This window comes from Ictidomys tridecemlineatus, chromosome 12 (genome assembly GCF_052094955.1).
Source record: "Ictidomys tridecemlineatus isolate mIctTri1 chromosome 12, mIctTri1.hap1, whole genome shotgun sequence".
Taxonomy (NCBI): Eukaryota; Metazoa; Chordata; class Mammalia; order Rodentia; family Sciuridae; genus Ictidomys; species Ictidomys tridecemlineatus.
Window position 1 is genome coordinate 43865067 of NC_135488.1, and position 23569 is coordinate 43888635.

Genomic DNA, 23569 nt, shown 5'->3' on the forward strand with positions numbered 1-23569 from the left:
TTCTTGTGAAATATTTTGGGAGATTAGACTGCAGTTCATACATGATAAATGTATTATAACATGCATATCTTCCCAAGCTTTTGGGTTCTTTTCTTCATATTATGCCAGAAAAACTCTGGCATCTAAACTTCATTAAATGTAGGCCACTTTAAGTACAAGATTCAGCCAACCAAGCAAGTAAGCTCCAGCTGCAATCTCTAGTGAATGTATCCATTAATGAATTTTACCTAATTTAAAATTCCCTGCTCTCTTAATCTAATATCTGCAAAAACCTCTCCCCAGTATAGTTCCAAGGTTTCTGCTGACTATATATTAGCAGACTCTTTCAATTTTTCTCATGTGTAAACAATTATCCCCCAGGTCATGATGTGTACCTATCCTCTGGAGCATATAGATTTCAACTTAGCTATGTCTAGTGGCCACGGTGGGTAATTAATAATCATGAAAAATATGAACTTCACCTGTCAACACATCTATCTCAGATGGTTCAATAACAAAATTCTAAGCAAAAAAAAAAAAATGACTAGTTTCCTCAGATTCAGGAAAGTGAACTACAGCTACTGACAAATGAGATTCAGGAGACTGAGGAGTTAAAGACCAACAGTTTCATTTGGATCCAGTCAGATGTCTTCATTCTAACTTTTGGTATCACATCCTTCCCTAAACAGATCCCTTACTTTTCCCTGAGAAACACTGAAAGATTGGATTTATCAGATCTCAGAATTCAGCCATAGACCCAATTAAAATGGGATTTTGAGAAAATTTTGGTAAAAATCTCAAGACTCTTCTTGATATCAGAATGAGAGAAATAAGGAATAAACTGAGTTGCTGAATAAAAGAGGGGCTCCTAACCATAGTTAATATTTATGAGGTACTTAACATGTGTCAGGCATGGCCCTTAGGGGTTTGTACACACTATATGGTATCATGCATCCATTTAATTTTTTTGCATTGCACTCAGAAACTCCAAGGCTCTAGTTATAGGGCTGGGGCCTGCCATGTAACTGAGGAGACCCCTTCTTCAATCCCTGATTGTTGCCATCATGCCAGAAAGATTTCCCACATGTCACTCAGAGTAATAAGTATATGTTTATTAGAGGGAATAGGAAAGGGGAAAAGGGGACACTCTCAAGGGAGAGAGTGGGTTCTTTCAGAAGCAGAGGAAGTATGTCTCTCTTGTCCTCCTTTAATGGGTGGGTGGGGAGGGGTCCCAGGGAAGTTTCCAGACAGTCCTGCTGAGGATCACATCTTGACTTTTGACTGACGGTAGGATGATATCAACCTTCCAAGCTAGTTGCACACGGTACCTCTAGATCACTTTGGTCCATGTTGACTTGTTCTAATTGAACCCTGTTCTTACAGATTTTGTGCTCAAGAGGAATTATCCTTATCATCCTGACTTCCAGATTCTAGTGTACACAACAGTCACAAAATCTCCCAATTCAGTATAATTCGTGCTCTTCATATCAGCATTTGGGGCCTGCATTTCTCCTGCAGATGACTGGCAGTTTGATGAGGAAGGTAACAAATCCCATCAACCTAAGCCAGGCAGGGAGGCAGGTAAATTGCATCTTAAAAAGGAAAGAGAAGGTTAGCACAGTGGGCCCAGTTTATAGAATTACTCCCTTAACCTCACGTTCCCACCACTCACTGTCCATTTCCTCTCACTCTGACGTGACATTTGGGTCCTCAGTGACCTTTGTCCTTGCCTACCTCTCTGACCTCTCAGCTTCCTCAGGAAATTTCGATCGTAAATCTCTCTTTGCAACTCAGTTTCAGTGCCCTCCTTTCTAAAGCAGTTCACTCCCTACTTCATGAGCCCCCACATCAAGACCCTCCTCCCATTTTCCAGTGACACAGGGCGGCAGAGGAAACACAGCATTCTCGTAATCCACGCAAAACGAACCCGCTGAGGCGCGCCACTTCTCCACCAGCCTGGGACCCCTCCCCGCCGAGTGACGAGCCTCCGGCCACGGAGCCCCCGCCGCTCCGCTGTGGTGCGCAGGCGCGCTGCCCACTTCCGCCTGGGGCGGGGCCGGCGCGGCGGGGGCGGGGCCAGGCGGCGGCGGCGGCGTCAGCACTCGCAGCCTGCGCTCCTATGGAGCTGGGGGGTCGCCGGGGCCTGGGCTCGGCGTCGGGGCTGGCCTCGGCGACCCGGGAGCCCCCGCCCGAGCCGAGGACGGGGGCAAAGGTGGGGCCTCCGGGCCCCGGCGACGTCCGAGCCCGCCGCTTCCTGCTCTGCCTCTACCTGGTGGGATTCCTGGTGAGTGCGAGCCGGGCTGGGGGCCAGGTAGGCTGGGGGCCAGGTAGGCTGGGGGCCAGGTAGGCTGGGGGCCAGGTAGGCTGGGGGCCAGGTAGGCTGGGGGCCAGGTAGGCTGGGGGCCAGGTAGGCTGGGTCAGGGGCTGGGGGCCAGGTAGGCTGGGGGCCAGGTAGGCTGGGTCAGGGGCTGGGGGCCAGGTAGGCTGGGTCAGGGGCTGGGGACTCCAGCGAGGCTCTGCGCTGTTCAGGCTCCGGGGATTTGCAAAGCTCAGCCAGGGATGCGGTCCTGCCATCTGCTTGTTCAGTTGCCTCCCTACCTCTCAAACCTCAGTTGTCCCTGTCACTCGTCACTCACGTCCCTCTGCATCTGTCCTCCCTGCTTTCAGTTGGACCCGGTCCTGGGCGCCCTTGACCTCCTCTGCCGTTTTAAGAGCCCCAGAACTAGCCTCAGGTGTGTCTTATTGATCTAGCCGCTCTCGGGGGTGACCTTGGGGGTTAAATACTCCGGCAGGTTCAAGTCCACAGCGACCTGGGGAAAGGCCAGCTGCTGCTGGGGCAGCGGCTGCGGTGGGCCAGGGGTAGGGAAAGTCTGTTGATGATCCCACCTGGACTGCATTAGGCACATTTTCTTTCGGACTCCCCGTTGACTTGCTGTTTGAAAATGCAAATCACGTGAACCTTACACTTCTTCCTTTGGACAAAACGTTTATGAATTGCACAGCACAGGTTTCCTCTCATTATGATGTGTGTGTGCGCGCATGCGCCCGCTCGCAGGTTGGGGCCAGAAATAGTCATCTCCCCTGTGGATTTGAAAACTTGGAGAACCTAGAGTATGGCAGGGTAAATCCATTAATTTAGTATGATGGAGTTTTTGAACATGTGCCATGTGGTAGGTGCCATGGAACTCCAATATTGTAATATGGAGTTCCTGCCACCAAAGAAGTTAAAAATCTTACCCATAAGCTTTCCTTGGTAGTGCCCAACCACTATAACTGCAGTGGCCCTGATCTACTTCCTCACCCCCCAACCCCCCAACCCCTTCCAAGTCTGACTTACTGTATACAAGGGAGATCTCTCGCCTTCCAATCAGTATTGCAGACCCTGTGCCTGTCATGTTGTCAGGCTCCGTGCCTTTGACATCAGAGCCTGGCACTCCTTCTGCCCTGCTCCCTTCTTCCTTTCATCTTTTTCCTTGATTCAGTCTTAAGATGCACGTGTTTTTCCTAATTTCAGTCTAGTTGCCCAGAATTCAAAACTAGTGAAGCCATCCACCCTCTGAAAAGTGATGTGGACTTCCAGCAACTATGGCCCAACTGGACCACTTTTGCCAAATGGAAAGAAAATTTGAGCCCTCCCTTGCAGAATCCAGATTTGTTTTCAAAAGGTTTTGGAAACTAACATTACCTAGAATTCACAATAGTTATTTGAGCTTTACAATACAACAAATCATTTCAAAGATCGTTCATGCTATATTCACAGCCTCTCATATAGTTTCCATATTGTGTGTGATGGCGAATATAATCTAGAAAGCATGATGTAAAATTTTGTGATTTTAATGATGTTTTGGAAAAAAAAATCATTAGATGCCTAATATCTTCAGGGGAAAATGCAAGATTTCCAGAAAACCAAGAGTAGAGAGAGATTTTTTTCTCTATTTGATGGAAAATGTTGTAAACAATTAAAATATATGCAGCTTTGTCTATCTTTGAAGGATCTAATGCTCCTTTGCTAGGTAGATTAAGGAATATCCTGTACAAATTATTATTCTTGATATGTTTAGATATGTAAGAATGCCTAAGACTCCTGGAAAAAAAAATGGTTTCTGATTTGGAGACAAAGGGAACAAGATTAGAAATATATGTCAGAATGTTCTATTTTAGCTCTTATTTGTACTCTCATGTTTTAATTTATTTTAGAAAGAAAACTAAGATGACCTGATAGGCCTTTGTTGGTTAGGAATCTAAGATATTAAGATATATGTTTTTAATCCTGTCTTTCCTCCAGAACCCTGGTGAGATATCTACTGTTTCATTAGCTTTTAGCAAGTGGGAATTCACTTTTGATGTGGTAGTCCACCAACAAAGAAATAGGAAGGAGTTCCTACCTTGAAAAAGGTGCCAAATTTTTTAATGTATTCATCAGTTTTCGTTGAGAGAGATTCATGTTCAGTGAAAGGCTTAGGTGACCCCATCTAACCTGACTTTCTTATAAACGATTACAAGCATATGATCAGTTGCCAAATGCAATGTACCTTCAAAGATGGTGTTTGGGGAAGCTATGGATTCAGAAGAAGAGAGAACTTGTCTTTTATAGTAAAGGAGATGACAGATTTAGAATAGGACTTCCTGAAAGAGCCAGCAGCCGGGCTCCTTGGGAAAAGATAGACTTTTTCAGACTCGCATAGTATTAAAATAATACTAAGCATCAGCTATTGCTTCTGAATCTGTATTTTCATATTTACCTTCCATTGATCTTGGCCTGTGACATAAATATTTCTCTCCCATCTTTAACCATTTGAATATTAAATGACACAATACTGGGACACTTTCTGGGGAAAAAAAAATCTTATTGGGCAATTGAGTATTTTTTTCTGAAATATCCAGAATGCTCAATAGCTGGTTGATCCAGCATGACAGAAAGAGATAGAAATATCAGAAGACTGATGAGACAGAACTGATAGAAAAGGCCTAAAGAAATTGATGCAGCCTTTAAAAGAAAGTTTAAGTAATCATAAAATTGACTTGATAAGCCATAGTTTTGGAAGTATACATTTATGAGCTAAGAATACTAGATAATTGGTATATGGCTATCTAAAGATGTAAATAGAACCTTTGAAACATGAAATAGAACCTTTGAAGTATATGTGGACATTCATACTTATTATGTGAATGCATAGCTACCAGAAGCTCAAATATTAGCTCTGGGCCTAAACAAAATATTTTTGTATGTGTGTGTATATTCTTTCAATTTAACCAGGTGCGTAGAAAAGGGAATTCAGGCTTTCTAAAAAGTATGATGTATACATTGTTATTCTTCCCCTAAGCCAGTTGTAGAAGGTAACTAAGTGAAATGAGAGCAAAACTTAAAGGAAAATTAAATCTTCCTAGTAACTCCAAATACCCAGCAGGGACACACTTATCCTCAGAACTCAAGAAAGGAGATGGATTTGAACCTCTCTTTTGTGTGAGACCTTCCTCAGCCATTGTGCCACTTAATACTCATGGTGGTTTTACCAGGCAGGAATTAGATCCATTCTTCACAGAAGATGGCACTGGAGTGTGGTAGCAGTAAGTGGTGTTTCCAGGGCACAGGTTCATTAAGGGCCCAAGCTGGAATTGAAAGCTGTCTTTCCCACCCATCCACCCATGCACGTTTTGTGACTTGACTGCAAAACATCACCCTTCCCACTATGCTTCTCTCTCCTTCCTGCTATCCTTAGAATTTCTTTTCATGTGTTACCTTATGAAGATAAACTGCAGGTTCTAGCATATTTGCTGCTTTTTCTACCTGCACAAGTACATTCTAATTTTTAATGAAGTGCTGCTTCACCAATAAATACGAATCATCTTTCCTTCCTCTCCTTCATCTTCCATAGAACATTGTGGGTTTTTCATTTGCTTGTTGTTTTTATTTTATTTGAGAAAATTCTGTTACACATCCTCCTTGAATGTTAAGGGTCAACTACAAACAAGGTGAACTTAAAAATCGATCCTAGGTCAAGATAACCCAGGCTTTTACACCTGACAGCTGTTATAACACGTTTGATTAGGATTTCTTCCTAACTTCAACTGATTAATATGGCATACTGTGGAAACTTTGATATCTTGAATGTTAGAAGTTTAGATGTTGGATTTATTTTTAATATCTGTTTATAATTTTAGGATTAAAAAACTGGTAGATTTCAGTACTGACTTCAATCTGTGTTTGCTTTCTTAGGATTTATTTGGTGTCAGCATGGTTGTTCCTTTATTGAGCCTTCATGTCAAGTCCCTTGGAGCAAGTCCTGCAGTAGCTGGAATAGTAGGTGGGTGGTTACAGGTGCTCATTTACAGAGCACTGGATTTGAAATCCTCTGAACTTAGTACCTGAAAATCTCTCAGTCTTACAGCCAGATAGAATCCAAACAAGGTAAATGAGAAATGAGAGAAAATGAATTTTCTGAATATTTAAAATATAATCCTGAAGCAAACATAATTCATCTTTTCCTGGAGTACCCATTTGTAGAATGACTTTGAAGTTGGAGTGCTGACCCTATATCCCATACCACCACTGGTGCAACCAGTATACTGGTATAGCCTGTCTAGGGATCTGTCTCTGTTAAAGGATAGAAATGAACTCTTGCCTACAGGAGCCTATAATCTCATTTGAGAGATCAGAGAGTCTACAGAAGTCACATCTGTGGGGATGGGCTTGGGTAAGCCTTGGTAAATCAGTTGCAACCTCTCTGCAGTACCACTAGTACTTTTTAGATGGGGTTTCTCTGCCTGTGCAATGTAAAAATTCTATCCAGAAGTGATTGATTAATGAAAGAGGCAGAACTTAGCAGGGTTTAAGACTATGCTGATGAACAAAAAAATCCTTAAGACCAACAGCACTTAAGCATTCACAAGCTAGAAGAGCAAATGTTTTGAGAGAATTTTGTAAATAATCTTTATTAAAATCCTGATCCATACCATGATTGGTATTTTCTTTGAGAAACACACTTTGAATTATATTGGATCACCTAGACTTCTGAAAATTTTTAGGAAAAACAGAAGGAACAAGTAACATGATAATGGAGTTTAAAACAAAACAAAAAAAGAACCTCTATAAGTTCCTTATAAAATTAAAGCACTTTGTAAGACTGTAAAATGTTAGAGATGTGTGAGTCATTGTTAAAATTTTAAGACCCAGTAGGATTTCTCTAGAATTTATATTTCTGTTCCCTTGAGTACTCACCATGCAAGTTCTTGTGTCGGAGCCACCCAGTTCTCACATACAGAAGTACTGTCTTTCAGGGTTTTTGAAGTCAGCCCCTGTCTATATTCTCTCTTCTGCTTTTCTCAATTTTATCCTAAAAGCCTTATGTCATTGTCTTTTTCCAACTAAGAAAACTATATGGGGCAATCTCCTTTACTAAAAACAGTCCTTATGCTTTTCTGTTAATTTCTCTGAAATTGTCACTCCATTAAATTATTTCTGGGCCAGATCTAGGGAATTTTGCTTATGTTCTTATTTGGTTTTTGTTTTGTAGGTTCCTCCTATGGCATTTTGCAACTCTTTTCTAGCACATTGGTGGTAAGTTATCTTCCATCCGGCAGCTCATCTCAAGATCATAGCGGATGCTTCTGAGGGTCAACTATCTTAGATTGAGTGCTTAAGGGTTTACAAAAGTAGGTTTGCAGATGGTTGCAATGTGCGGTGTTGTTAGATCAAGTAGGATCCTTTCGTTATGCGTTCTTTTTATTTGGCCTGTGAGAAGGCGCAGAACTAAAGGGCTCAGGTGGCTTGTTCTGGGAGACACACTGGGTCAGGGATAGATCTGGGATGAGATTGTAATCTGCTTTTTCTATAAGTCCCTGCTACCTTTTTACTGAAAAAAAATGTAAACAAAAGTATTGACAATTTTTATTGTTTCATTTAATCTGTTTGGATTTCTAGGATTCTGTTTGGGGCTGTTTAAGTTGAACTAAGAGTCTTAAGTGAATCGACAGAAGCCATTTGGAGTGATTGGTTGGTTTTAATCTGCCCACGTGTGTGGAATGATCCAGAGGCAATCCCGTCACTCTGCTTTTGACCAGTCAATAATTTAAAATTTAAAATTCAGAGACTTCCCCTTCTCTCTCCCTGGTGTATTCTACTGTGGCCACTCTGATTTTGGGACCTCATGGTCCAGTGATCCATAGAATGATCAGTTTAGTCTCATGGATTGATCATCAGTGACTGTCTGAATAGCTGGCCTGATGTTCACATGTTTAGAAGAAAAAGATATTCTGCATTTATGTATCCCAGTAGTTGTTTCCTTGAGTTTTTAATATACATACATTTATATACATATATATGTGTATATATGTATTTTTTTAAAAAAAAATTCAGTTAGATTCCATGATGAAATTTTAAATAACAGCTACTCCCTTATTGATCTTTGCTTTTGATGGAAATTTTTTCTTCATTTAACTGTGTAACAATCATAGTTTTATTCTCATTTAAACTTTTTAACAACCCAGCAAAGTAGTTGGTATCTTCATTTTATATTGAAAATTAAGACTCATTAGAGTTTAAATAATTTGAATCATCCACCAGACTCGAGGCTCCTAATATCCTGATGTCACCTGCCATTGCCTTAGTGATATAGAAATAGATGGCTGAAATTAGACAGGCACTTACTTATCAGTCAGAATGTCACCTTTCATACTCTTGTGACAGTGGAATTTGGGCTATATCTTAATAAGTAAACACCTCCCAAAGTTTTGGTTATGTGTGTCTATTCCAGAGTGAGGCCAAGGTACGCATGTCTCCCACCTCTGCCCTGGTGCACTCTGGCCTCCTGGAGATAAAGACTGGTTGTAATTGTTTGACTTTTGTCACTAGCACTTATTGGAGGACTTGACACATGGTTAGCATTTTGTGAATGTGAATTTTTACTGCTAACTATGACCCTGCCCACTTATTCAAGTCGATTGTTTTACAAAGCACTTACACATATAGCTACAAAGCACTCTTCACATATAGCTAGAATTTAATGAAAACTTTTCTTAAAAATTTGTCAGAGAAACACCTAATTAAAATTTCTTTTTTAACCAATACTTTTATAGTACATATTTTATGACTAGCATTTACTAAATTTTATGTATACGTAATTGTATATGTGGTTATATATAAATGTACCAAGTCCTGTTCTGAGAACATTGTTTAATGTTCATAATAACCAGCATGGAGGGTCATTGTTGGTCTTTAGTGATCATTTTATATTAAGCACATAGTGTTGAGAGGGGAAAATTATCTGAGGTAGAATTTATTCCTTTTTTATAAATGAAGAAACTGATTCTTAGAGAAAGTAATTAATATGTCCAAAATTCAGAATCGAACCCAGATAACTTGGTCCTGTGGCCCATCACCAGGTTATACCAGTGCAATGTTAGCTGCAAGGAGGCCAGAGAACCTGAATCAAAAGTTCAGATTTCTCCTGAATTCAGGAGGCCAGTGATCCACAATCAGAAGGGAGGGGGAAATTTCTAAAATCCATTGAAATGTGTGTTGGGGAGAAGATTGATGGCACTTGTAAAAGGATGGCATATTTGGAGGATTTGCCCTCAGAATATTTCATAGAGAAATTTTAGGACAGGTTATGTACTTGTGCAATGAGATCTTTTAAATCCTCAAAGATAAGCATATAAGTAAAAATGAGGAAAGGGAATCAGCAGTTGTGGCTGGCTTCTGGCCAAGAGAGCAAGCCGAGGTCCTGTGTTTATCAGCCGGGTGTGATGTAGTCTCGTTCACCTCCTAGGCAGGACTGATGAAGACCCGTGTATTGCTCAAGAAGCAAGGCTCATCCGGGGAGCTTCACAGGCCCAGCAATCCAGTTCTTGACCCGTCTCAGATGATGCTCCATTGCTATCACAGTATCTGGCAAATTTTATTTTAAGGCAGTTTTCCTTCAAACAGAACTTCACCCTGAACCTTGGTGTATAGAATGGGTCAGTGCCGTGGTTTACGGGGTGTTATTTGTCAGGCTATGTCTGTCTGCTAGTAGCAGAGCACTTTCCACGGTGTGAAGACAAAAAGTGAAGCTCAGTGCCCCAATCTGAGCATCCACTTCAGGTGTCTGAGTTGCCACCAAAGGCCCAGACCCCTGCTATCATCCTCTCCTAGCATCCTTGAGTGGCTGCTCAGCCTCCCTCACGGTGGAAAGTGTCTGAGCAGGGAGAAGGGAATGAGGAAAGAACAAAAGGCCAACCAGCCACCTCTGAAGAGCCTTCTCAGAGCCTTACCTGGTAACATCCAGTTGCATCTTCATACGCAGGGCTGTCTGCTTTCAAGTGAGGGTTGTTCTTTTAGCTGGGTGTGTTGCTGAGGAACAGAGACTATTCAAGTAAAGATGAGCTAGAAAGGTGGCCTAGAGCCCACTACCTTGCTGCTCCCTTTCCACCTATGAGCCACCCCAGGGACAGCAGGACTTGAGGCAGCCTCTCTGTGCCTGTTTCTTTCCTGCTGGCCTCCGCTTGCTTAGTACCTCCTGGTGTGCCTCTCAGCTCCTGTTCCCCATGGGCTCTGCTTTCCTCCCGCAGAGGCACTGGGAGGTCCAGCTGGTTACCACCAACCTTCTAGTTCCCTACTGGGCAAGCCTCCTCCTGGCCCTCCTTGTGGTCTCAGCAAGTGTCCTTACATAAAGAATGGCACAGTGGGGAGCCCATACCTGTCAGGACTCTGAGGTGGATGTGAGATGCAAACACACTGCAGTGCTAGCTTCTCAGGAGAAAATGCAGATGGTACCCATACACAATTCATCTCACCTGGAGGAAAAAAGTAAAATAACAGGGAAAAGATGCCACTTAACAAATTTGCAAATTTTTTTCATTGACAGTATACAATGTTGGAACGTGGGGAACAGAGACACGCAAACCAATGTGGGATATTGATCTCTCAAGGAAGTGATTTGTCAGTGTATGTCAGATACCTGAAAATATGCCTATCTTTTAACCTAACAATTCTAGTGCTGGAACTTTATTCTAAGGACATTTTCAGGGATGTTTGCTATGAGGTGCCTCTTGTAGCATTATTTATTTTGCTGACAAATTGAAAAGAACCAAAAGTCTAACAAAGAGTAGATTAGTTAAGTAAACATAGGTACATAGTGGGATGTGGAATATGATTAAAAATGAGAACATGTAATCCCAGTGACTTGGAAGGCTGAGGGGGGAGGTTCACAAATTTAAGGACAGCTTCAAAGACTTAAGAGGCCCTAAACAACTTAATAAGACCCTGTCTCAAAATTTAGAACAATAAAAATAAAAAGGGCTGGAGATATAGCTCAATGATAAAGAGCCCCTGGGTTCAATTTCCAATATCCACCCCTTCAGATGGTAACAATGGCAAAACTTTAATGACATGCAATGATGTCCAAATAATAAAAATGTAAGTTATAAAATAGAGTTCTACAGACCATTTTCTTAAAAGAAATGTACCGTACATAGATTTGGGATCATGTAGATTTCTGTTCTTCATTTTGTTTTTCAGTATATTGTAAATTTTTAGACATGGACACTATCTCTGAGGAGTTTAGTTGCATAATGTATTGAGAATAAATTTAAAAATGGGGCTTTGTAAATGATGTTTCACCCTTTCTTCAGATAATTCTCAGTTACCAGATCATCAGGTTTCAATTTTTAGATAAAGAAAAGTATATTTCTTTACTTTTTAGCTCAGTGATAAAGAGTCCCTGGGTTGGATTCCCAATATCCATCCCTTGTGGATATATAAAAATATATCCTATAAAATCCACAAGGATAGAGAGATATATGCTTTTTCACTACCCTTGTGGGAGGGCCAGAGGAAGTAACTTAACCTGGCCAATAGCGTAGCAGACCTGAACATCTGAGGCCCTCAGACCAGGTTCTCTGACTTGATTTCGGGGGTCACACTGTCCTGGGCATTGTCACAGTGGTGATCGTTACTGTGGATCTTTTCTTGCTTTCCTCAGGGTTGCTGGAGTGATGTGGTGGGAAGACGGTCCTCCTTGCTGGTATGCATTCTGCTAAGTGCCCTGGGTTATCTCCTCCTTGGGATGGCCACCAATGTCTTCCTGTTTGCCCTGGCTAGGGTCCCTGTGGGTAAGTGCTGGGCCATGAGTGTGTCTTCATTCAAAATAAATCTCTGTACTTAAAGCCTGTCCCTTTGATTAGAGCTCACCTAAAGAAAGGGCCTTGATAACAGCAATGATAACAATAACCCTATCATCGCAGCTGCTGATTATTGAGTACTTCGCTTCAATCGTGTGACAGATCCCAGAGCCCCTCAGAGTCTGTGAACCACTGTGCTACTACACCTGACCTGCCCACTTCCTGGTGTCTTCTCAACAGTCAGTAACAATGTGCAAAATGTCTTTGGCCAGTGCTCTGATGACTTCCTCTCTCAGTGAGCTTCTAGTTTTATAACTGGGTTTTCTGACTTCAAATGGAGTCAGGAAATTTACCTCAGTCTGTTTCCTGCAGACTCCTGGAAATCTGGAGGTTGTTGGGGAATAAGGCTATGATTGTGATGTAACAGCTCATGGGTTGTCTTTTTGTTTCTGGACTGGTCTTGACTATTTCTAACATTTTGAAATAGCTTTTAGTTTGTGCATTCGTTGAAATGTTTTGTCTATTCTTAGAAACACCATCCATAAATTCAGCTGGTGTCTGGTGGGTGATAGTTACTATGGAAGTCCTTATTCTCTCCTGGAGCATCCAGAGATTGGAGTTTCAGTGTTTATCTCATCCTGTACCTGAGAGAGCACTGACAGTCTTTGCTACTCTGGTTCCCAGGCCTTGACAACTGGACATCTGCCCATATTCAGTCAAACTGCTTGGTCTAAATTAACACCCCAAAGGAGTAGAGCATCAGATGAGGCATTAAACATTTAGCTGATGATCAGCTCACTTGGAATTTTCACACCATTTCTGGAACACACATCTTTAGTCTAAAAGTCTATTGAGTTCACACTCTAAAATTCACAGTTTTTTCATTTACTGTAAAAAAGTGCTTGAGGTTTCAGCTCAAACATGGTGAACAATCCTAACAAACCCCTCCCAGCACACATAAACTCCCACTGATGGCTTGTCCATGTGCGTCTGGCGCTGAGTGTGCTGTGTTCTTGAAGTGCTGGCCGTGTGGCTTCTCACAGCGTGCTCTCTTTGCCCACTCACTGGCACGAGCTGCTCATAGCTAAAGAAGCTGAGGAGGAAGTTGGAGGAGAACCGGGATTTATTACAAAATGGTAAAGATTTATAAGGAAGATTAAAATGTTTTTCTCTTTAACATGAAACGAAACTGGTTAACTGTTGATAGCTCTATATATGGACATCATGATAATTTGCAAACAAGTGAAGCTATACATAAAAACTTCTTCTTCAGGGCCCATGTGACTGCCATACCGTTTGGTGGTCATGAATGGGGAGGGAGCCCTGGAGAGTTTCACCAGGGTACTACTATGTCGTCTGTTGAGGATTTAAATCTTTGTATCCTAATAGTGAGTCACTGACTTTGAATGTGCCTGAAATGGATACCTGGTTTTCCCCTCTCGGCCTGTAAAAGACTAGAGAACCTTTCTTGGGGTTGTTCTGCAGTCCTCTTCCCTCCTATGTGTAAGCGAATCTGACATTGATAGAATTTTTTTTTAAAATCACAGAATTCCTATAAGACCTCCTGGGAATCATCTTCCATCCCAGACCTTCCTTACATTTTAGAAAACAAGTCTAGAAAGACTCAACCTGCCCAATTTCTAAAAGGGACTTATAGGTTTGTTTCCAGAAGACACTGAGTGTCCAGCAGATGCACTCTCTAATTCTGAGGCCGACCTGGGCCCAGAGCCATTAGGCTGCCTGTGGGAGCTCATCAGAAGCCACCATGTCACCTCACAGTTAGAAGCGACTCGGGCTGACCTGCTGGTAGCCATGTGTGATCCACAGACTGACAGCCACTGTATGTCCATGAGTGTGTGTGTGTTCAGCACATGGGGGTGTCTGAGGACATAGAGTCCAATACATCCTCAGAACTGTGCAGGTACAGAATCAGCTCGTGGCTCTCAGGTAGTTTGGTCAACAAATCCATGACTCTAGCTAGTGAAAATCAGCTGGAATCGGGTGGATGAACGTGCATCATTTTTCGGCTTCTGCCCTGTCCTCTTCCCTGCTCTGCTCCTGCCCATGGCCTTTTACACCTTCCAATGTGTACTCTGTGTTCCCTCCAGTGGAAACCCAGGCTCTGGAACTGTAAGAATAGCTTTCATATTTTTTCTCCTGGCTTTGGTCCATGGCTTTATCCTCAGGGTCGGGATCAGTGCTGGACGTCTAGTAGGCTTGCAGTAATATTTATTCAGTAAGTACATGAATAAAGAACCATAGCTTTACATGAAAGCTGCCATATGGATATGCAGATGGATAACATAGAACTAGAAAAGCTGGGATGTCATGACAGGAGTCGGGGAAGCTGAGGGCTCAGGGGCTTGCTGCCAGACATGGTGGCCTACCATGGTCATGACGCCAGCCCAGCAGTACAGTTACTGTGGGCTGGGACCTGTAGATCTTATAGATTCAAAGAAAGTAGAGGTTAGGACTCCATCTGGGACAGAAATGAAGTGCAGGACCACAAGGGAGATCCTTTGGGTCTGGAAGAAGTTACAGAGCATGTTTCTTGTCCTCTTGCAGGTATTTTTAAACACACCCTCTCCATCTCCAGGGCTCTGCTTTCTGATCTGGTTGCAGAGAAAGAACGGCCACTTGTACTGGGACAGTTCAATACAGCCTCCGGCGTGGGCTTCATCCTGGGCCCCATGGTCGGGGGATATCTCACGGAGTTAGACGGTGGATTCTACCTTACAGCCCTCATCTGTTTTTCTGTCTTCCTTCTCAATGCTGGTAAGTTGATGGTTAAGCACAAGACTATACTGATCACTCATGTGTACAGACTCTGTGTGTCTACCTACTTTCATCTCCTAAAATTTGTGTTTGGTTGGAATAGGCAGACTTGTTTAAAGTCATTTTGAAGAACTTCCGTATCATTGTTTGTGATGGTTACACCAGTTTACATTCTCACCAGTAGTATGTACGACCCTTTTCTTCAAATCCTTGCTATCTTTTTTTTCTTTCTTTCTTTCTTTCTTTTTTTTTTTTTTTAATAACCCTCTTAACAGAAATGAGGTAACCTTTTTTTTGTGGTTTGGTTTTGCACTTCCCTGATCTTTAGTGATGTTGAGCATATTTCATGTACCTGTTGGCCATTCTTCATAAAGAAATATCTATACAAGTTTTTTGCTTTTGCCCATTTTTTCAGCAGGTTTTTTGTTTGGTTTGTTTGGTTTGGTGTTTGTTTTTGCTGCTGAGTTGTGCGAGCACTTTGCACATTTTAGCTATCGCTCCTCTGCTGGATATTGGATTTGCAAACCTCAAGTCCATGCCATGGTTGTGCCTTTTTACTTTCCTGTCTATTTCCTTTGCTGTGCAGAAGCTTTTGGGTTTGATATTGTCACAGTTCTCTATTTATTCTTTTGTTGCTTGTGCTTTTTGTGTCATTTCCAAGAAATCTTACTAAGGCTAATTTTAAGAAGCTTTTTTCCTTCTTTTTCCTCAGAGAGTTTTATAATTTCAGGATTATGTGGCTCTTGGATCTGTTTTGAGTTTATTTTTGTGTATAGTGTAAGGTAAGCATTCAGCTTCATTCTTCTGTGTGATGCATACTCTCTTAGTTGTGGTTTAAGTGAAAACATTTTTAAACTAATTTATTAAAAATTTAATAAGATTATGGTATTTTTTTTTAAAAGGAAAGAGTACCCCATTCCTGCCTCAGTCCTTCCCCACTGTGGCTTCCTGTCCATCATGGTAGTGCGCTGCCTCACGCAGCCTGCATGGCTGCACCTCCTCTGAGCACTGGCCACTGGTTCCTGTCCTCCTCACGCCCACCAGGCTGGCTTTCAGGGGAGAGCAGTCTAGGCTGGTGCCTTGCCCTACCTGCCATGTTCTTCCCATATATCACTGGCTTTCTCTTCCCACCATTACTCAGGTCTCAAATATTTGCTGCCTTAGGTCTTCCCAATGGTTTTGCCTGAAAGAGCTCAGTTTTCTTCATAGCGCTTTCTTTGTAGCACTTCTCTTGTTAAATTGTTCTGCTGTGTTGTATTTGTTCTCCCTCCTCCCACCACCGCCCTCCCCCAAACACACACCCCTGGCTAGCACACTGCACAAGGCCAGCTATTTTGTCAGATCTGCTTACTGCTGCTACCCCACGCAGGATGGACCAGACGTATGGCAGATGTTCACTAACATTTAATAAATCCAAAGCGAGACACAGGCTGGGTGGTCCTTGGCTGCAGAGCTTGTGGCCTAAAGCATCTTTCACCATCTTTGCTAAAAGACTGGGCTGCAGCCAATCCTTGGATAAACAGCCACGTAAACAAGATAATTTGTGCTATTTAGTTTCCATTGTATTTACTCAGATTCTACTTTACTGGAACTTTCTGAATCTTCTCACTCAGGGCATGATGTTGAATGATAACCATGTTGGGTTAGACTATCAGATTCAGGAAGTAAAGTTCAGAAGTTAAATCTCTTAGTACTCATAGGAATCATGTATGGTTTTCTGCCAGGAACTTGACCTATGACCTCAGCCAGGGGGCAGGCCTGATTGGGTAAATTTGGATAAAATGACTTCAAATACATACATGATCAGTAGTGGGGCCAGTTTGTGAATGTGATATTATTCAAAGTCCAGAGTCAGCATATAAACAAAAAATGATTATGGAGTTCTAGTTTAGATTTTCCATTGATAGTGTTAATATTTTGTCCTATTTAAAGCCTGTGAATGGATATGGGTCAGTTAGGAATACATTCAGTTGCAGGTGTTCCCAACCACTATGGCTTAAAGCAATAGGGATTTACTTGTCCTACATTTAACCTGGGCTGATGAAGGGTTCAGCAGAGGAGTGGGAGAAGGACTGGGCGAGACAGCAGATAGTCTCTCAGAGGGCTCTGCCCATCCAGTACAGTAAACACGATTCACTGCTGTTTTCTCATTCTAGTTTTGCAGTCTTTTCCTGCTATTATGATTTGTATATAAGGTGTCTTGAAAAAAAATAAATAAATAAAAGTTCATGTATTAATGCAGGAATATTTAGAGGCAAAATGATTAGATTATGAAGGCTGTGCCCTAATAGGTAGATTAATCTATATGATGTATTAATAATTTGAATGTCGTACTGGGTGGTAACCATAGGTAGAGTGTGGCAGGTCACTGGGGATGTGCCTGTGGGGGATATATCTTGTCCTGGCACTTTGACCTCTTTTTGCTTCTGGGTGCCCATGAGCTGAGCAGCCTTCCTCTGCTGTGCTATTGTACCATGATGTTCTGCCTCTTCTCACCTCAGCACCAGAGCTATGGAGTGGTCCCATCACGGACTGAAACCTCTGAAACCATGAGCCCCAGATAATCTTTTTCTCCTCTAAAAATTATCTGGCATTTTAGTCACAACAATGAAAAGCTGGCTGACACACCTGCCCATGTGACTTTAGTTGTTTGGCTCGGCCCTTTTGCTCAGCTTCTCACGTCCTTGCTCAGATCTGCCACTTTGCCCGAGAAACCCTTTCTCGTGTCTGTACCCCATGTCTTCTGGTTAAGAACTCACACGCTGGCATCTGAACACACTAGTCCTGATGGCAGGGCCAGGATTATCTTAATGGTGGTCAGAACTGCAGTGTATTCTGTGAGAATGGCAGCCCTTGAGATTTTGCAGGTGTGACCTGTGATACCACACAGGGGCCCTGACTTGGGCTATACTGCCAAGCTGTCTCCCTATACCTACGCCAAGATTGATTTGTCGCTGTACACAGCAGACTGAGCCTCCCCGCAACATGACCTTTACATTTCAATCTAATTGCCTGTTTACTTGTGTGAACTGTTTTGGAGGCTTCAGTTCTTTGAGGACAGGGATTTTATATTCCGCATCCAGCTATGTTAATATATCAACAAGCACAGGGCTTAGCGCTTAGGAAGCATTCCGTAAGTACTGCATGTTCAGATGGATGGAGAAGTGGATGGACGACAGATTCGTGGGCATGTGGCTACATGATAGACAGGGATTCAGAAAGGTTTTTTTAAATTAGTTTATTTATTTTAATTAGGTATACATGATGGCAGAATGCATTTTGACTCACTGTACCTTGCAGCACAACTTTTCATTTCTCTGGTTATACAGGATGTGGCGTCGCATCATACACGCAGTCTCACGTGTGCCTAGGATCATGATGTCCACCTGGTTCCACCACCTTTTCGCCCCCATGCCCCTCTGCACCCCTCCCACCCTTAGTTAAGAAAGTTAAGAATTTAAATATACATTTAAATTTGTAAGTCTAGACATTAAATGATGCAGTATTTGAGCTTGGGGGAAGTGGATGTTTCGTGGTATAGCTTTGGTGGGGTTTGTGGAGGTGAGGAACCTATTTCTAGAATCCCCTCATCACAGGGGAGCTGTGAGATGGTGGACTAACTGCCAGTGGAAGTGCAGATTCATAACCTGTCACTATAATTGCTTATACCCCCAAGGAGAAAAAAAGTGGTAGTTTTGTAAGTATTCTTAGGAGGATTAAGATTAAATTTATGAACTTTGCTTCTCAACCACACAGCCCCTGGCTCAGCAGCATGCCCTGAGGGTGGGGATTCCCACAGCTGCAGTGGGGCAACGTGCAGCTGGGGAGGAGGGGAACTGGACAGTGTGGATTGTCTTGTTTCTGAAGCTGTTCGCCCAGGGGTGGGCCGCGAAGTAGGCCACTGAGTAGGAACTCAGTGCTTTGGGTTTGTGCTAACAGGTCTTGTGCCCTTTGAACAGGTCTCGTTTGGCTGTTTCCTTGGAGTGAAGCAAAACTCAGTGGTACAAAGAATGGCCTGAGACTGGGCAGGAAGCCTGTGCTGCTGGGAGAGACCAACTATGAAGTGCCAGAAGCAGCCCCCACTCCTGGGGCCTCAGAGAGTAAAGAGACTGCTCGGTGGCCCTGGGAAGAAGTCACGTGGGCCTTGCGGGACATGAGGAGCCTGATATTCTCCGAAATGTGGGACATATTCCTCGTGCGCTTGTTGATGGCGGTGGCTGTCATGCTGTACTATAGCAACTTTGTCTTGGCCCTGGAGGAGCGCTTTGGGGTGCGGCCCAAGACCACGAGCTACCTCATCAGTTACAGCAGTGCCCTGGGGCCGCTGGCCGGCTTCGCCCTGGGGCCCATCCTGCGGCTGTACAAGCACAACTCCCACACAGTGCTGCTGCACTCCAGCGCGCTCACCTGCACCCTGCTGCTGCTCTACTCCACCGCCCACACCATGGGCGTGGTGGTCCTCTCCTCCACGCTCCTGTCCTTCTCCACCAGCATCGGCAGGACGTGCATCACCGACCTCCAGCTGACCATGGGCGGGGCCCAGGCCAGCGGCACCCTCATTGGCATGGGGCAGTCGGTGACAGCCGTGGGCCGCATCATCGCCCCTCTCCTCTCGGGGGTGGCCCAGGAGGTCAGCCCTTGTGGTCCCCCCATTCTGGGGGCAGCTTTAGCCTTGGTGGCTATTTTCATAATGTCACTAAACAAATCTCGTGCTGGAGGTGGAGGAAGTGGTAAATTAAAACGTGAATAGGGTGGATCTGGACCACACAAAGAAGCAGAGTGGCGTCTGTGAGTCGGGAACAAAGGCCATCATTAAGGGCTCTTCAGAGAGGGGGCTGGTGTGAGTGAGCCTTATTTCCTGGTGGGTGGCTCTGCTGTTGGGCTCCCAGATGGGCCCCGGGCTGTGCAGCATGCCGGAGTCAAACAGAAGTCACAGTGGAAGGCAGGAGAGTTAAGATTGGAGGGACCCTTTGCCTGGGGGCCAGATGCAGTGTTTACCTCTTCTCATCTGGGTCCACGAGGTTAAATTTCTCCTGAGCTAAAAACTACCAGCTCAAGAGAAGGAAATGATGGTAGAAGAACAGAACATGGTGAGTGATAGTGAGGAAACCACAATCTTCTCCTCGCTGAGCAGTGCAGGACAGCCTGCAGTCACATGCCGACCACCTGGAACACGGGCTTCCTGGTAGATTCCATACGCCAAGGGGGAGCTTTGCTGCTGTCAAAATCCTAGAGGTTGAAGAAGCTGCTTTATTAAAACCAGCCTTTCACTTCCCCAGAGTTGATTAAAACCCAGATGCTGACCTTACCCCTGGACAGACCCTATGGCTCGATGAGACTGAGAGATCTGCAGTCTTCAATGCCATTGTGATGTCTCGTGCAGTTAGATGAAGGATCACACTGAGACATACTGTCTTTCATTAAAGTAAAAGCCTGAGACCCAGATGTTTTTATCAATGGCTAATTAAGTTTTGACTGTTAAAACTGTAATCACCAGGTGTTACACTCTGACATGTGTTCCCACCTGACAGCAAATGTACTCTATGATAGGAGGAACAGGTTCTGCAACCTGCTCCCTGTCTTCATTGGGACTAAATCCCCTGGACTTCAGCCATGACAATCTGCTCCTAGAAGCCTTTGTCCCAGTCACATTATGTCATTCTGGTGCTGCTAGGCGGTGAAATCAAAGTACTTGAATGCATTTAAGATGAATGTCTCATGCAGAGTAAGGGCCAGGTGTCATGCTATATTGGAGGAACTTGATTCCATGGGGTTTGTATTAAAAATCATTTCCTGTATTTCAGTTCAGTTCTATTCCCAGGAAGAGCCTGTTGACCTACAGGGAAGTGTTCTGGTGTGTCTTTACCTGGGCCCTCTCTAAACTGCTATTAGTTAGCACCGTTCAAGGGGTCAGGAAAGGGACCCTGAGCGAGAACTGAGCACACTTGCAGGAAAGGCACGCGGTGGGCAGGCTACCCAGTGTAGTTACATTGGTTCCTAATGAAAATCACTGGGGGGGCCCCACTTTTCTTCATACTGCCAAAGTTCACATTCCTTTTAATCCTTTTAAATAGTCCACTAGGATATTATTCCTATTTTGAACCTAACACATGTAATTATAAACAATATGTTAATACACTAATTTTTCATAACTTGAATATTTATTGTTTGTAAACTGGAAAAATATTTTCCATAGTTTCAGAAATTTTGAATGGCGTGACCCTAAATATTTATAGCAATCGAAAATATGTTTTAGTTTGAAGATTGTCCTTTCTCTTACCTGGCTTCAAGAAAAATCACTTTTCATTAGGTGTTAAAATGGTAACACAAGAGCTAAGTGCTTTTGAGACCAAAATATATGTGAAATGTCCTTGCCCTTAAGGAGCATACTAAATGTCATGGAGATTAGACTAATGGGACAATAAATAATAATAAGGGTTTATGTAATGAAGTGTAATTCACAAGGATTTCTCCAAAAGATTAGCTTTTCTTCATTCTCAGAAATGTGAGTTTCTTAAAAGCTCTTAAATACAGCCATTTATTTTTTAATTTTTTAAATTATAGCACTTTATTTTGAAGTTAACCAAAACCTAAAACTTAATGAGGCTTTATAACTAATCAGATACATGAAAATATTGACAACCAAAGATTGGTCTTACTCTACAGAATAGAGAAATGTTGTTATTCTCTGCTGGTGATTTGAGTTTTTGTTAAGCTCATTTTTTTCCCCCTAGAAAACATTTCCTCCCAGTTCCTCTTACATAGTCTAGCATCTTGTTGTTCAAAGTGTAGTCCGGAAATTGGCTGCCTCCTCATCTCTGGGAGTTTATTAGACATGAAGATGCTGAGGTCCCAGCACAGACCTCCCAGGGACCATTTTGACAAGATACCTAGCTGATTTGTTTGCACAGTAAAATTTGAAAACCAGTGGTGTAATGAACACTTTTTATATTGTTTACGGAATATGAATCTCAGGGATATTAAATCTGTTCAACTAACATTCATGTTGTTGTTTAAATTTCCTTGGGTAACTTCCTTAATCCTCTCTAAAATATCAGTTTGGGTCACAAGAAATTTTTTTTGTAAGTCAAAAATATTTTCCTTTGGTTCAACTTATAATTTTCTATGGAATCATAGAGATATTAAACTCGCCTGGGTGTTTATGAAGGAAGCAGAGACCTTTCCAACATTATGCTGCGGAGGATGGCTTGGAGCTTGGAGTTCCAGCAGACATGGCCTAGTGAGAGACAGGAAGCCGGGTGCTATAATCCCAGCATCTTGGGAGGCTGAGGCAGGAGGATCCCGAGTTCAAAGCTAGTCTTAGCAACTTTGTGAGGCCCTAAGCAACTCAGCAAGACCCTGTCTCTAAATAAAATACACACACACACACACACACAAAGCCTGGGGATGTGGCTCAGGGGTTATGCACACCAGGGTTCAAGCTCTGGTTCAAGCTGTGGTTAGAAAAGAAAAAAAAAGGAGCAGGGTGTTCTTGCTGCCTTGGGTGGCCTAGACAAGAAAGTGTGCAAGAGTCATGCCTGGAGCCCAGAGAAGGGGTTGAAACCGCTGCTTCTCTGGCCTGGCTGCATGCCCTGGCCTGTGGGAACCAGATTCCTGGGCAGGAGGGCCCTCAGGGCCATTCCAGGTGGTGCTCCGAGGCCGCCCAAGTGTCTGGTCTGGGCAGAGCTCTAGGCAGAGTTAAAGAGGCTGGTGGCTGAGTCTCCATTAACCTGCAGAGAACATGCGTGGGCATTTATAGGAACTTGTTCTCTGGAACACTGAAGATGTTTAAAAGACTGGCGTCTTTTCCTGAGGACTCTTTTATGAAAGATTTAGAAACTTACCAGGAGTGAGAGTCAGGCCAGGCTCGGGAATATTTCAGGAATTTGGGCAGCTTCATTCAGAAAACAGCAGTAAAAACCTCATCAGGGCGATTCTTCACACCCAGTTCCTTCCAAGCTAACTTCAATATGCTTTTAAGAAGTTTTTGAAATGAGTGACTCCAAATCTATGATGATGTAACTCTTCTTAAAACAGGGTAATAAGTTGAAAAATCAGTTAAGCCCAATTCTCTTTTCCTGAAGAGCATGCCAGTTATATAATTTTGCCAATAAAATCCCTTTAAAATTGTAATTAAATACTATTATAATAAATTGTATTTTTAGAAGTCATTGTTGTATCCTGATTATATATTTATTTAAAATTCAGGGTCCCAAAGTGCTTGAAAAATCTAATCTCCAGTATGCTAAAACACAGCTTAACAGTAATAAGACTTAGGCTTTTACAACCCTATGGTAATATGAAATAATATATGTATTCTGAAATTTATACTGATGGCTATTAAGTAATTTGAGGTAGCATTTGTTTCTAATGAAGCAGATACATAGTGCGTATTTTTAAACATTTTTTACTTTGGATCTCTGCTTTTACCCAAATCTCTAAATTCACCACACATTTTATAGATAGCTTTCTATGAAAAAAAAATTAAAATAAAACTGGCTTTCCTTGTTGAATACATTGTAAGAAATGGTTCTTATTCTTTGAAAAGAAATACTTTGAAACAGTTCGTGTTTTTCCTTGAGGGGCGAAGATAATTACAGCTGTTATGGAGGAATGCTAATTAGTACTAATAACTTACAGAGCACAAAAGGGCACTGTAAGGATCTGGTTTGAACAAAGAATTATATTTTTGTCAATCTTGATTAACAGTATATTA

General features: G+C 42.7%; 1 protein-coding gene and 1 long non-coding RNA gene across 2 annotated transcripts; one reads left to right on the top strand and one right to left on the bottom strand.

Moving 5' to 3' along the window:
- Nucleotides 1-1070: 1070 nt before the first annotated feature.
- LOC120884846 (uncharacterized) lies at nt 1071-2041 on the bottom strand. The gene is made up of 2 exons (XR_005727229.2): nt 1907-2041; nt 1071-1571 (listed from the first exon to the last, which is right to left on the bottom strand). It is a non-coding gene; the product is annotated as an uncharacterized LOC120884846 (long non-coding RNA).
- On the top strand, nt 2035-23024 carry Slc67a2 (solute carrier family 67 member 2). Its single transcript, XM_078028737.1, has 6 exons — nt 2035-2263; nt 6197-6284; nt 7494-7537; nt 11940-12069; nt 14644-14853; nt 18813-23024. The coding sequence occupies exons 1-6, from the start codon at nt 2099-2101 to the stop codon at nt 19601-19603; spliced, it is 1428 nt and encodes a 475-aa protein (XP_077884863.1). The 5' UTR covers nt 2035-2098; the 3' UTR covers nt 19604-23024.
- The last annotated feature ends 545 nt before the right edge of the window (nt 23025-23569 follow it).

Excerpts from the sequence above, each read along its gene's own strand:
- Slc67a2 (XM_078028737.1), top strand. The coding sequence starts at position 2,099 with ATGGAGCTGGGGGGTCGCCGGGGCCTGGGCTCGGCGTCGGGGCTGGCC. Across the intron at positions 2,264-6,196 it reads TCTACCTGGTGGGATTCCTG|GATTTATTTGGTGTCAGCAT; the intron begins GTGAGTGCGAGC and ends TTGCTTTCTTAG. Across the intron at positions 6,285-7,493 it reads TGCAGTAGCTGGAATAGTAG|GTTCCTCCTATGGCATTTTG; the intron begins GTGGGTGGTTAC and ends TTTGTTTTGTAG.